The 12,787-nt window shown below is 38.9% G+C and overlaps 1 protein-coding gene and 1 pseudogene across 4 annotated transcripts; one reads left to right on the forward strand and one right to left on the reverse strand.

The window, feature by feature from the left end:
* Positions 1 to 514: 514 nt before the first annotated feature.
* On the reverse strand, positions 515 to 3,349 carry LOC148845196 (L-type lectin-domain containing receptor kinase V.9 pseudogene; annotated as a pseudogene). Of its 3 annotated transcripts, XR_016102619.1 has the most exons (3): positions 2,976 to 3,349; positions 2,712 to 2,888; positions 515 to 2,563 (listed from the first exon to the last, which is right to left on the reverse strand). The product of XR_016102619.1 is annotated as an L-type lectin-domain containing receptor kinase V.9 pseudogene, transcript variant X3 (transcript). The 3 variants fall into 3 exon arrangements; XR_016102618.1 differs by having other exon boundaries at positions 515 to 2,888; positions 2,976 to 3,175; XR_016102617.1 differs by having other exon boundaries at positions 515 to 3,280.
* Positions 3,350 to 11,268: 7,919 nt separating this feature from the next.
* On the forward strand, positions 11,269 to 11,778 carry LOC148845197 (L-type lectin-domain containing receptor kinase V.9-like). The gene has a single exon (XM_088955855.1). The coding sequence runs from the start codon at positions 11,269 to 11,271 to the stop codon at positions 11,776 to 11,778; it is 510 nt and encodes a 169-aa protein (XP_088811981.1).
* Positions 11,779 to 12,787: the final 1,009 nt, after the last annotated feature.

Here is a 12,787-nt window from a genome sequence, read left to right on the forward strand (position 1 = left end):
TTGACTTTTTTTATTTTTTATTTATTTTTTATTTTTTTGTCAGAACGGACCGACTGTTCGACCTGATAACCAGACTCTGAACCAATTCAATCTCCAAGTCGGTTTTAAAAACCATGATCACCACCCCTTAAACTCAGTTTGGAAGGAGTACAAATATAAATATATAGAGTGCAAACCTTGTATTTTATATTATTTTCTATCTATTTGCACCAATACTGTATTTTATATTATTTTCTTCTAACCTTGATCAATAAAAAACAGAAATTACTTTGATGCTTTATAAAGTATTTTACTAAAAGCATCTGGAAAACTTCAAATACCCCCAGCACCTATCCCTGGAGCTAAGATTTATTGGGGTGGACTTAACAATAAAAACCCCATGGTTGTATTTTCTAAAACAAAAAACAATTGTCATGTCTAGTTGTCTACAAAAAGCCAATCAGTATGTTTTTGACATGGCAATTGTTCTTTAGGTTTATAAACAAAATCATTCACATTGACTAATACCCCCTAATGAATGAATGACAGAAAAACTGATTTTCACATGTTGGGGAAAAAGTGGCATGGAAAGCTCTATTCCTCGAACAAAATGAGGAACAAGTTTGAGACAAACCCTCTACATTTTGGCTATCCAAGTTGGGTCTAGATCCCTCAAAATCTTCCCATTGATTAAGAGATTCCCATCAAATCTTACAAGAGCAAATGAATCCACATCTGCTCTGCTGATTTTATTCTTTGTTAATTGTTGTAGAAATTCCCTCACAACAAGTTCCAAGAAGTGTAATCACCATCTACCTTCCAAGTTCCAATCACTGTCTATACTACCGTTCACACTTAATTACAATTCATCAATACTCTGAATTAACCACTCCATTCCACTAATCAGTCACACCCAAGTATCACTCAACGTCCATCAGCAATTAATTCCTCTGTCATTGTTAGAGAGGACACTGAATCTTTCTGGGACAAATAAGAGGCAGACAAAGAAACCTTCTCATGGTTACCTGCCATTTGCTGCTCTGCCATACCCAGAACATTGGCATTTAACTCCTCCACCAAGGAAGCGTCACCTTCCAAAAGTTGCACCACACACAGCATGCTCGGCCGACCTCCGGCCACCGGGTGTGAGCAAAGCAGAGCCAGCTTCAACACCAACTCGGCTTCTTCCGCCACATAATCCATCCCTAGTTTAGGGTCCACAGTCTCCAGAAGGGCTCCTCTATCCCAACAATCCGCCACCCAGTCCACCAGGAGTACCTCCCCTGGCTCTGCCCCTGGCTCCACCGGTCTTCTGCCACAGACCACCTCTAGCAGAAACGTCCCAAATGCAAACAAGTCGGAGCTTGTGCTGGCTTTTCCAGTTCTAGCAAGCTCTGGTGCAATATAACCAGGAGTTCCCGCTAGGTAGGAAGTCTGAAGGGTAGCTCCATGGTCGTACCATTTGGCAAGGCCGAAGTCTCCCAATCTTCCGTTCATTTCACTGTCTAGTAAGACATTGCTCGCCTTAATATCTCTGTGAACCACCACCTGTACCCACTCATGGTGCAGATAAAACAGAGCAGAAGCTACATCCTTGATGATCTTAAACCTCTGTGCCCAGTCAAGTGTCAATTCGGGTTGATCGAAAAGGAACGTGTTGAGGCTGCCGTTGGGCATGAAATCGTAAACCAGTAGGAGCTCTCCCTTCCGCCTGCAATACCCAAGTAATCGAACTAAATTTGGGTGCCTCAGCCTGCCGATGGTGGCGATCTCTGCGACGAACTCTCTCAGTCCTTGTCTGGAATCGTGAGAAATTCTCTTCACTGCTACTGGGATCTTTGTTTTGGGTAACACCCCACGATAGACCTGTCCGAAACCTCCTCTCCCTAGAATCTCCCTGTCTTTGAATCCCTTGGTGGCAACAAACAGATCCCTGTATTTGAATCTGTGAGGTCCATACTGGATTTCCCAATCTTCTACTACTTCCCTGAACTGTATATTCCTTCGCAGAATCAAAACTATGGCCAAGATGATTGCTAACACAAAGATAGTTGCAGCTACAGACAACAAAACCACAAGAGCCTCTGACGTCTGCCTTCTTTGATCTCTCTTTCCATGTCCATCTGTCCTGATCTTGGGAAGCTTTTTGATTTCAAAAGGTTGAGCTTCCCCATTCATCTTAAAGCTCCAAGCTATTATGTCGTGAGTTGATTCGCTAGAGCCCGTAGATGATGAGAAACCCACATACATACTCTGCAAGATGAGATGAGAAAGATCTCGTGTCAAGGACAAGAGAGGGCGAAGAGGTTTTGGTGTGCGCAGTGGGGCTAATGTGACATTCAGTTGTTTTCTCAATCCACTGTAATCCACCCATACTTGAATTGGGTCTCCTTTTGCGAGGTCTAAATTCCTGAACAGAGTGGATTTTCTGCCTGTGTAGTAACCTGCTGTAGTGGAACTGACAGATTTTAAGCCATTAATGTCGATCCCAACGTGGTTGTCATCGATATCGCTGAACTCTTGGCTCTTCACAGTGTCCATTTCAATCGCAAAAATATGATTGGAAGGATCTCCATCGCTGGACCTGTCGAATAACCCAAGATAATCACTGGGTAGGGCTCTAAAGAGATCCTTAGTGGGTGAGATGACGAAGGCAATCCCATGGCCCCTTGAGTTCTGATTCTGCGAGATTATTGCAAAGACAAAAGAAGTGGAAAAGGAGAGAACACTACCAGTTGAGCTGTTCTTGAATTGCAGAGGATGGGAGTAGAAGACATGACCGAACTGTTGCAGACGTCCATCTTCACCACCCGTAAGCTGGATAAGGCCATTGGGTCCGACCTTTGCTTCATCACCAAGCTCCATGGAACTTTTATTGTATCCATAGAAGATGAAATCATCAGGGACATCTGAAGATGCATGGCTCAGATGGAGGAGCAGAAAGAAAACCAGAATCAACAGTGACATGGCTAATTAAGCAAGCAACAGAGACATACATAACCCTTTGATGATTTATTTGTCGCTCGTTTCTGGTTGAAGGATTGAAGATAGAGACAGAGACTGCCAAGCAGGACAGGAGACGGACCTGAGAGCTAGCTAGAATACATACCAACCATATTGAAATTGTTGTTCATGATCAACAGATGTCGGTGCTGTCCATGTTCCCTTTTTTTTTTTTTTTTCTGATCGGAAGCTTGCATTTTTCCATCTCAATCCATAAAAAATTAAAACGGAATGTATGCTGGGCTCCCAGTCAAAAGCACTCACAGGAATCTTATTTGATAATAGATGTTTATCATTTCTCCAAGTAGCGTCATGGGTTCGTCATCCTCCACGGGTGGACAGTGCCGAGAGCTGGCCTCATTGAAGCAAAAAACCAAAAACCGTTTGATTGGAATTTCTACCTTTGGGATCTCTATCATGGGTGTGCAAAAACCGTTCGAACGGGTGTTCGAACAACCTTTACAGCCTTGCATTGATAACATCTCGGTACTTCTCAGGGAAGATATTCCCAATGCAAGGCTATAATGGCTGTTTGAACGGCCTTCAACTGACTGAATCCGTTTTCTCGATTGGAACAGCCTTCCACTGGCCATTACCTAACTTTCCAACAGCCCTTCCAAGCTCCAAACTTAAATTTCAATCATGTCAAGTGTCTCAAACTTGCTGATCACCCAATTCTCCAGACTTCACAAGGTCAACAGTGGATTGATCAAATGAGAGCAATAATAGTAAATAATTCATTGTGGCTTTGTGGGTATTCACTTGGAAAATCAGAAAATCTTGACACGGGTTCTTTGTATTAGTTAAAAAAAAAAAAAGATAAAAATTAAAGTAATAAAATCAACCTGCTCAAGAATCATGGAGGGGTTCTTTGTATTAGTTTAGAAGAAAAACAAATTAGAGAAAGTGCAGTGGGTTTGTCTGACAGTGGGGAAAGGAGGAGGATGGATGGATTAGTGGCGTGGGCCTCCATGTAGGGAGCTTTTAAAAGCACTAGAAGTTTCCCAGTACTCTACTAGGAAATTATTGTAATTCCTGTTTTGACCTGTGTTCACGCCTTTTGCTTCCAGATTCTAACCAGCTTTTATCCACTATCAATTTCTTATGAAAATCTTTTTCTAAAAAGCTAGAAAGAAAGCTTCCTTTTATGAAAAAAAGGACATCTGTCTGTTTTACAAGTTTATCTAAAACCCACACCAGTGGTTGGAATTTAAGTGACCACTTTTGATGATTTCATAAAATTTGATGTGTACTCGATGAAAATATTCTTTTTGTTCAAACAATCAAACCCACACTGTTCAAAGTGGAAGACAATGTGCTGTTTTTTTGTTACTTCATCCTTCCTTTAATCTAGATTCTAGGGGTGAACATTACTCTTTTAAAACCGAAATATTGAATTGAAAATTTTGGTTTTGGTTTTTTAGGTTTGTTTTTTTTTTTTTTAGTTTTTGAGTAATTCAGTTTGGTTAGTTAATTTTTAGGAATTTCAATTTTTGGTTTCAGTTTTTAGAGTTAGAAATTTGGTTAATCGAAAAAACCGAATTAACTGAAATTCATTATATAATATATAACATTTAATATATAATATTCTATATATTTTTATATATTAACATATTATATAGTGTATTATAATGAAATTCAATTTCATAATATATATTATAGGTTATAATATATAATATTTTATATATTAATTAAATTCGATTTTTAACCGAAATAACAAAAAATCAAAACCGAAAACTTTGACTTTCTTGAAATTAATTCGGTTCGTTTTCATTTTTTATTTTGATTTTTAAAAATTCAATTTATTTGATTCATTTTTAACCGAATAAACCGGATGCTCACTCCTACTTCAAGCAATCAGCTAAAAATGTCTCACCTTACACACCTGATCTGTTCCCACAAGCTTAGAGTTCACATTAGGCATGTCAATGGAATATGCAGCCCCATTTGACATCAAATCCCATTACTCATCAAATATGGAATTGCATGTAGAGTGCAAAACCTTATACTTTCTATTATTTTGTATGTATTTATACCGTACAAATGCAATATATACAGTATAAATACATACAAAATATAAGGTTTTACACCTATATATTCGTATTTGCACTCCTTCCAAACTGAACCTAAAAAGCTAATGTGAAACGTGTACCATCTTCCTCCCATCTTAATTTTCTTTCGGGGAATCACATCATTTTACGTCCAACAAATAAAAACAAAATCAAATATATATCAAAAGAAAAAGCAAAGCAGAAATTACAATCAGCACATGCCACAGCCAGACAGTTACGCTAGTGCAAATGAAATTTGTACAGCAAATTAACAAATCCAGACTTGGTTAGACCACAGTTTAGGCCACTCTTGTAAACCAGCAATCTCAAACCAATTACAAGATGGGCTATTGGTATGTGATTGGTAGCTTTTGATGATACCTATAATCGTAGTCGTATATAGGAGAAATTATATTCTAATATTAGGATAAATCATTGCTAAATTGAGTGGTATCATATACACATGATTTCAACTCAGTCTTCTATTTGTAAGCTACTTCTTTTGTTCTTTCCTTGTGAATAGAGTTTTCCACGGTTCCACCTTCCCAATTATAAGGCAATAAAGAAACTTCTTTTCTTTATGCCCACTTTGTTTTATTTATTTATTTATTTTACTTTTGGTGGATAGAAAAAAAAAAAGTAGGGGTGCAATTTGAATTAATTTGGCTTGAGAATTTGTCAAATTTTCAATGGGTTTAAACCCTAAATCTAAGTCTGATATAGTTAAAATTCTGAGTTAAGCAGCCTGACTGCTTGCAACTCTACGAGAAAAATCCTGTCATAGAAACATAATAAAGATTCTGAAGATACAATTTGGCAAACAAATAATTCCTTTTTTAAGTGACCAGTTTGCCACTTGATTTGCTTTTCCTTTAATATGTGAATATACCTAATTTGTATCCCTCTTGATCGGGATAAGTTGATAGAATCTTTGAGTAATCCTTCCCGACCCACATATTGTTGGTATTGAATTTAATAATATTTTGAACTGTACGTGAAATATAATTGATAGTTTGTATCTTTTATATGTCTTAATCAAATAATTGGAAATTTTGTTGTTTTTTTATATTATTTTACTTACTTATTGTTTATATATAACAAGAAATAATAGAAAATTAGATACAGGTTCTAAATCCAACCTGCCCCTACCCTTGAATGTGAGGAAGGGAGGGTTTTGCATTTTTCATATTCGAATTCTCAAAATCCAAACAGATTTTGGGGCAAGTATGAGTTGGGAGGTTTAAGGTGGCAGGGAAGATCTAGAATTTGCAAAACCCTCCAAGAACTCGACCCATTGCCATCCCTACATTTAGCAGCCTGATTTTTTTGCATTTCAAATTCATTTACATTGGTGCAAAAGCATGAGAACATACAAATGATTTAAGTGCAAGTTTTGACTTATTTGTAGTTGAATTCTTACCTCATTTTGTTGGTAAAATGAATAAAATAAAACATGAAACAATGTAAAGCAAAAAGCAGAAGAAAGAATCGACCAGAATTTGCACTCTCATGCAACTGCATTAATGCAAATATGCAAATGAGCAAACAAGCTAGGCCTTACGATTGTCATCGTTTATGCTTCCTGATGTAGGGTGATTTGGCCTGACCCAGTAATAGGGGGACACGTGGACACAATCTAACTAGCAGGATGACAGCTCAGTTCGACGCACCAAGTCTACAACGAATCGAGCTCGAATATTCAAACCACCTCGGGACAAGTTCACCTCGAGGCACGATCGCATCAGGACCACCCCGGCCCCAAGGCACTTTGGCATTCATACCAAGTCAGATCAAAAGGGCACTAGCTCGGGTAAAATTGACCGACCACTACATGGCAACCCCGAAGATCTCACCACCAGATTCTGCGCCTTACGGGATCACGCCTCGTAATAGCTAGCATTATCTCCCCGTCCGATTCGGGCGGAAGTGATGAATCTTATCAGCTGGCAGTGTTATCCCCAATTAACACAGAAACGGACCTCATCGTAACGAGGATCCCGGAAGCACTCCGTGAAACCCGCAAAGGCTCCACTATATAAAGGTTCCACCCCACGGGGTGAAAGGTACGCGTAATCTCTGCTCTCTTTTCTCCCACATTCTAAGCTATCATCAGTTCGCAACCAAGTACTGACTTAAGCATCAGAGCGACCTCATTGGGTAAACAACCCTGGATTCTCTTATTTGCTTTTTACATATCAACTGAATCCATTGTCTACTAGAAGCCAAATCACCTCCAGCTGAAAGCAGCCGGACTGCGCTACATCACTTCCTTAGCAGCCCAAGCTTCAGAGCTATATTTATAGATATTGTCCCAAGTGGTTTTTCTATAGCTAGTAAGATTTTTCCAAATTTGATATCCATTGTCAAAAACTCCTGTTGGCTGTTGCACACCGACTATTGTGATGACTTGAAACACTAAAGCTAATTCAAATCTTAATTGTTCCTTATTGTTGGATGCTTTTCCATCTAACACTCACCCAGTTTTGGCCTAATAGTATTTCCATCGGGTAATGATTTTCAATTTTGCATAGAATTTTCTCTACCATCATCCATTTACTTCAAAAGCACACATTAATTTGGAAAAAGTTGGCCGTCTTGACCGTCTCTCTGCTGCCGGCTGGATCGTTTTACAGTTGTCGTGCTAATTCGCATCAACCACAGTTGAAATTTGCCCTTTTGTATTTTTCTTTTTCTTTTCTTTTCATCTCTTTTCCTCTTTATTTTTAAGTTTTTTTATTTTTTTAGGGAAAATTCTCGATTAGTGCCTTGTACCTTGGATCTAGTCTTATTTTGGTCTCCAAACTTTAAAACGTGACAATTTAGTATTGAAACTTTCAAAATGTGCCAATCTAGTATCTGCCATTAACCAACCTGTTAACCAGCCGTTAAGTGTCATTTGAAAAGATATAAATGCCCTTTGAGTGACATTTAATTTTCTTTATCAACCATCCACATGTTGATAAAAATGAATAGTCTCAAATCCTTACCTCTTCTATTCAAGAAAATTGAGGTAAGAATTTGAGACTGTTCATTTTTATCAATGTTTGGATGATTGATAAAGAAAATTAGATGACACTTGAAGGTTATTTGTGTCTTTTCAAATGGCCATTAATGAGTTGGTTAATGGTAGGTATTAGATTGTCATATTTTGAATGCATGGGCAAGTGCGATCCACTGATCTGAGTGATTGAACCATCAATCCGTCAACTCAGATAATGATTTTTGATCTTTTTTTATTTTTTAAAATTAAAACATGTCATTTATTCAACCCAAAAAGTCGGACTGTTCAACCTGGGAACCAGTCCCATAACGATTCCCTATCTGATCCGGTTTTAAAACCCTTATATACAAGTAATTATGATGATTCAAGAATGACTTACTACTGCTCACAGCTGAAGTGATCCCAAGGACAGACACAAGCATCCTTCGGGGCATAACCCTAACTAATAAGATGCAAGTGATCCCTTAGCTTCCTCATGCACACAACCTTTTGCCACTAGGGCCAGTGTCGCACCTGCCCATGCGTTAATTCAATGTACAAACAAGGTAGGCCAACAGGAAAAAGACACATCTGTGGGGCCAAGTTTCTATAGCTGTGTTTGGTTTGATAGAAGATAAGTGCCCATTTGGTAGGGCTAAAGCTGGGTTTCTGAGATGGGCTTCACAAGAAAGAGGCTGTAATCTATGTTTGATAAAAATCCAGAGAGACTCTCTGGTTCATAGCAATATTTCAACCTCTTTGAATTATGAGTGCTTCAAAGCTGCTGAATCAGCTTACCTGTATCTAGAGCTCAGCCCTCCCAAACGGACCTTAAAAGTGAAACAGAAAGTTAGGAGAAATTTCTTATAGGAGAGTTTACTTTCTCCATAAAAGGAAACATAGACATCAAATCCTTAGCTAAAAGTGTTTGATGATTATCGCATTCTATCAAACCTTTTGGTTCTCCACTTCAATCCTTTTCATGGTGGATAACCAGATGTTGCTAAGAAAATTTGCACTCACATACGGTCATTTGTAGAAGAACTCTCTCAGTCAACCTATTTGGCTTGATGTCAGGTGGGCTCCATTGGCAATACATGGGATGGGTTTGAGTGTTATTGGAGCTGAAAACAAGGAAATGCTCTAGGATTAAACAACAAACAGGCCTCTTCAAATGAATCAATTCTAGTACACTGTAATTGCTTCTTATGATGAGAATATGAGATTCCTCCCTTTCACTTGGCAAATGGTTTCATTTGTTTAAAGTGATCTCTTCGCAACAAAACTCTGTTTAGATGACTCCATGTCTACATTGTATATTTTCAGTCTATCATGGACCTAAACTTGGGCAGTTGGGCTTGGGCTTCGCTTAAGGCCTTGAGTGTCTCAAGCCTGGACCTAATCAAGATGTAGACGAACCTTGTAAAGCTTACAGAATGCTTCACGTAATCTTGTAAAACTTTTGAAAAGCATTTTTCGATCTTTTACTTTTTTTTTTCTTTCTTTCAAAGACAAAAGCCTTTTTGATTATTAAGGATTTGTTTTGAAAATTTAACAGACAGTAGACTGTCAAGGACACTTTTGACCATCAAAGGAAAAAGGCAAAAAGCCCAAAACGTTTTACTCATTGAGGGCAGTGGAACTACCCACAAAATATATTTAAGTAGTTTTATAAGCCATAGTCCAGTATATTTGAGTCGCTTAGGGAAACCTCAGAGTATATTTAAATAAATTAGCCCTTATTTTAATGGTGAACAAAGACTAAGACTTTACAAGATTAGAAAATTACAAGCTAGTTTGTTGAAACAATGATTATGGGATATGAAAAATGTTATTTTCACTTAGGTCTTATTTGCATTTTGGTAATTGTTTTTCAGGAAAGATTTATCCGGATAAGTGCATTTATCCATGTTCTTTTATTTTCCATGTAAATAAGGCAATGACCATTTTATCCATAAAATTTCATTATTACAAAGGGTATTTATGTCCCTTTCAAGTGTTGACAACTTTCCCCGAGGTGGGAAAGTTATTTATTCACCTAAGAAATGGGTATCACTAAAGAAAATAAACTTTCCCTGATCCTCACATAAATCTGAAAAAAGAATATGGGATTTTTGGTCAATGGGAATCAAAATCTCATTGACCAACTTTCCTCTCTCTCAAAATCCAGAAAAAGAGCGCCCCCTTAAAAATTTTGAAATTTCTTTCCAACACAGTTATTTAGACCTTAAACACACAATATAATTTTATCAACATGATTATTAGTAGTACATGGCGTAAATGTAAATCACCAAATCAATTTATATATGAGTTTTTTTGGTAAAATTTGAGAGGAGCTACACAAAACGGAGGTGCATTCACTAATATTGGCTGCATATATTAAACCTAGATTTCAATCATTCACATTAAAGTTTTCTTATTTTTCATATATCATATATTTTCCATATCATAGTCAAACCCTTTGTTCTATCTATGGATATGTTTTGAAGTTGTTTATACTCGAGCAATTAACCAGATAGTGCTAGCTCTAGGAAATGGATTCCATGTATTGCCCTAGTAGGTTGAACCATATAACCTACTAGTTCTGCACCAACAACTAAGTACTCATTGATTTTAGAATTTAATTTTTTATTAGCCACCACAAAACTTCCTCATTTCACAACTTATCATGGCCTGAACTTATGGTTTCAGAGATAAAATCCAGCGAAACCATTCCAGAAAATCAGGAATTTGTGTTTTGCTTGAAATCACATGTTGTTTATGCAAATCCCTAATTAAAGAAAGGTAAGTGGGAGATAAATTGAAACCATAAAGCATATATAACGATGATATGATAGACTATAGTCACCTGAGATTGGACGAATGCTTCAAGAACGGCTGCCCAACCAAGTTGAGTACCTGCCGCCCCAACCAATGTTGTAACGGCTGAAGGTCGGGAGGTGGGAGAAACCTAAAGGCATGGAAGGTTGGAGAGAGTCCAATGAGTCCCAACTCCTAATTATACGTTTAGGTTTTTTTCTGTCATTATTTTTTATTTTTAATCATTTTGATAAAGATAATAAAATAATGGATAATTCCTATCTAACAAAACAAAAAAAACGTTTGGATGAAACCTATTACATCCGGACCCATGCGTGCGTGGGTTGTAGCGGAGACTTTGAATCAAACATCCCACTAAACAAATGAGCAAAGCTCTTAAATGTGATCCATCGATGCCTATATATGATTTTTCATCTTAATTTAATGTACTCAGCCATGTCTTGCCTGCTTAATCTTGTGCTGTTTGTTCTGCTATTCCACCTGAAGCACGCATCTTCTCAAGGTGAACATGGCTTCACCTTTTATGCTAACAATTACACTTATTCCTTGGAGCTTGTTGAGCCAAACAACTCTTCCAAGCAAGTGTATGGTTTGATGGAGCTAAAAGGTAACGCAACAGTCGGAGACACTGGTTTTGTCAAAATGACAAACAAGGATGGACCCTTCTATAAGAAAGGTCACCTCTTCTACTGCCTCCCCCTGCAATTCAAGAACTCCTTCATTAATGGTAGCGTTTTCTCCTTCTTTACTTCTTTTGTTGTTGCATTCACTAAGAGCTCACAAGCAACTGGCGACGGAATGGCTTTTGTCATCTCACCTTCAAAAGAGCTTCCTGGAGCCATGCCCAGCCAATTTCTCGGTTTGTTCAATATCACCACCAACATGGACCCAATCAGTCATACTGTTGCCGTCAAGATGGACACGATCCAGACCCCAGAATTCTGACGATAATGGAGGTGGGTTAAAGAAATTATTGTTCCTGAGCGGAGATCCACTGCAGTTATGGGTAGAATATGACGGTGCCGAAACGCAACTTAATGTTACAATTGCTCCTTCCGTCGCGACCATGACCAAACCCAAACTTCCTCTCATGTCTTTGAAACAAGACCTTTCAGAGTTTCTCTTGGAGGAGAAGTACGTGGGTTTCTCTGCATCTTTCGGGGCTATTCGATCAGATCATAACGTATTGGCTTGGAGCTTTAAGATGAACGGAGAGGTGTATTCCAAACTGTTACAAGGCAGGCCAGTTCGGTGAAGTATGTCCCGAACTGTTGCAAGGCAGGCCAGTTCAGATTACTTTCTGGTTTGGAGCCAAGGGTGAGTTTGGGCCCCTAGTAGGGAGTTCGGACCGCTGGTTTCTCCCCTTGGTGCTCGCGCCTTAGGCTTGCTTTTGTGTCGAGCTGTTGCCTTTGCCATGTGTCACATAACTGTGAGGTCGGGCCAAATCTTCCTTCATCAATTGCCCCCCACTCCTCGCGCCAAGGGTCTTGCCCTGGTGCGGGGAGTTTTGCGAGGTGGTAGGTGGATTTGTCCCGTTCTTCGAATCTTGACTGCACGAGTTGCTTTTGCTAGGGTTCTTCGGTTCCGAGAAGGCGGGAAACGTGCCTACTGTAATAAATGTTGACGGACGTGACAGCACGCGTTTAAATTTCAAAAATTTGCGCCGCTGGGACGTGACAGCGGGAAAAAAGCGCGCCACTGCCATTCTGAAGAGACGTGCGCTGGCGGTTTTGTCAGTTGCAGGGAGACGTGCGACGCGTTGTCAGTTTCAGAAAGACGTGCGCCAATCACGTCTCGACCTCAGGGGACGTGCAGTCAGCGCAAATGTGGGCCGTCGGATTGTCTTTGATCTACACTTCTGCGGTTTGCCTCTTGAGCTCGCGTCCAAATTTTCAACTCACGTCCAGGTTTTTCAGCTCACATCTAGGCTGGTTACTTTGCCTTCAAGGTTTTT

Source organism: Nelumbo lutea, chromosome 7, assembly GCF_056320005.1.
Source record: "Nelumbo lutea isolate HS-2025 chromosome 7, American lotus-T2T, whole genome shotgun sequence".
NCBI lineage: Eukaryota > Viridiplantae > Streptophyta > Magnoliopsida > Proteales > Nelumbonaceae > Nelumbo > Nelumbo lutea.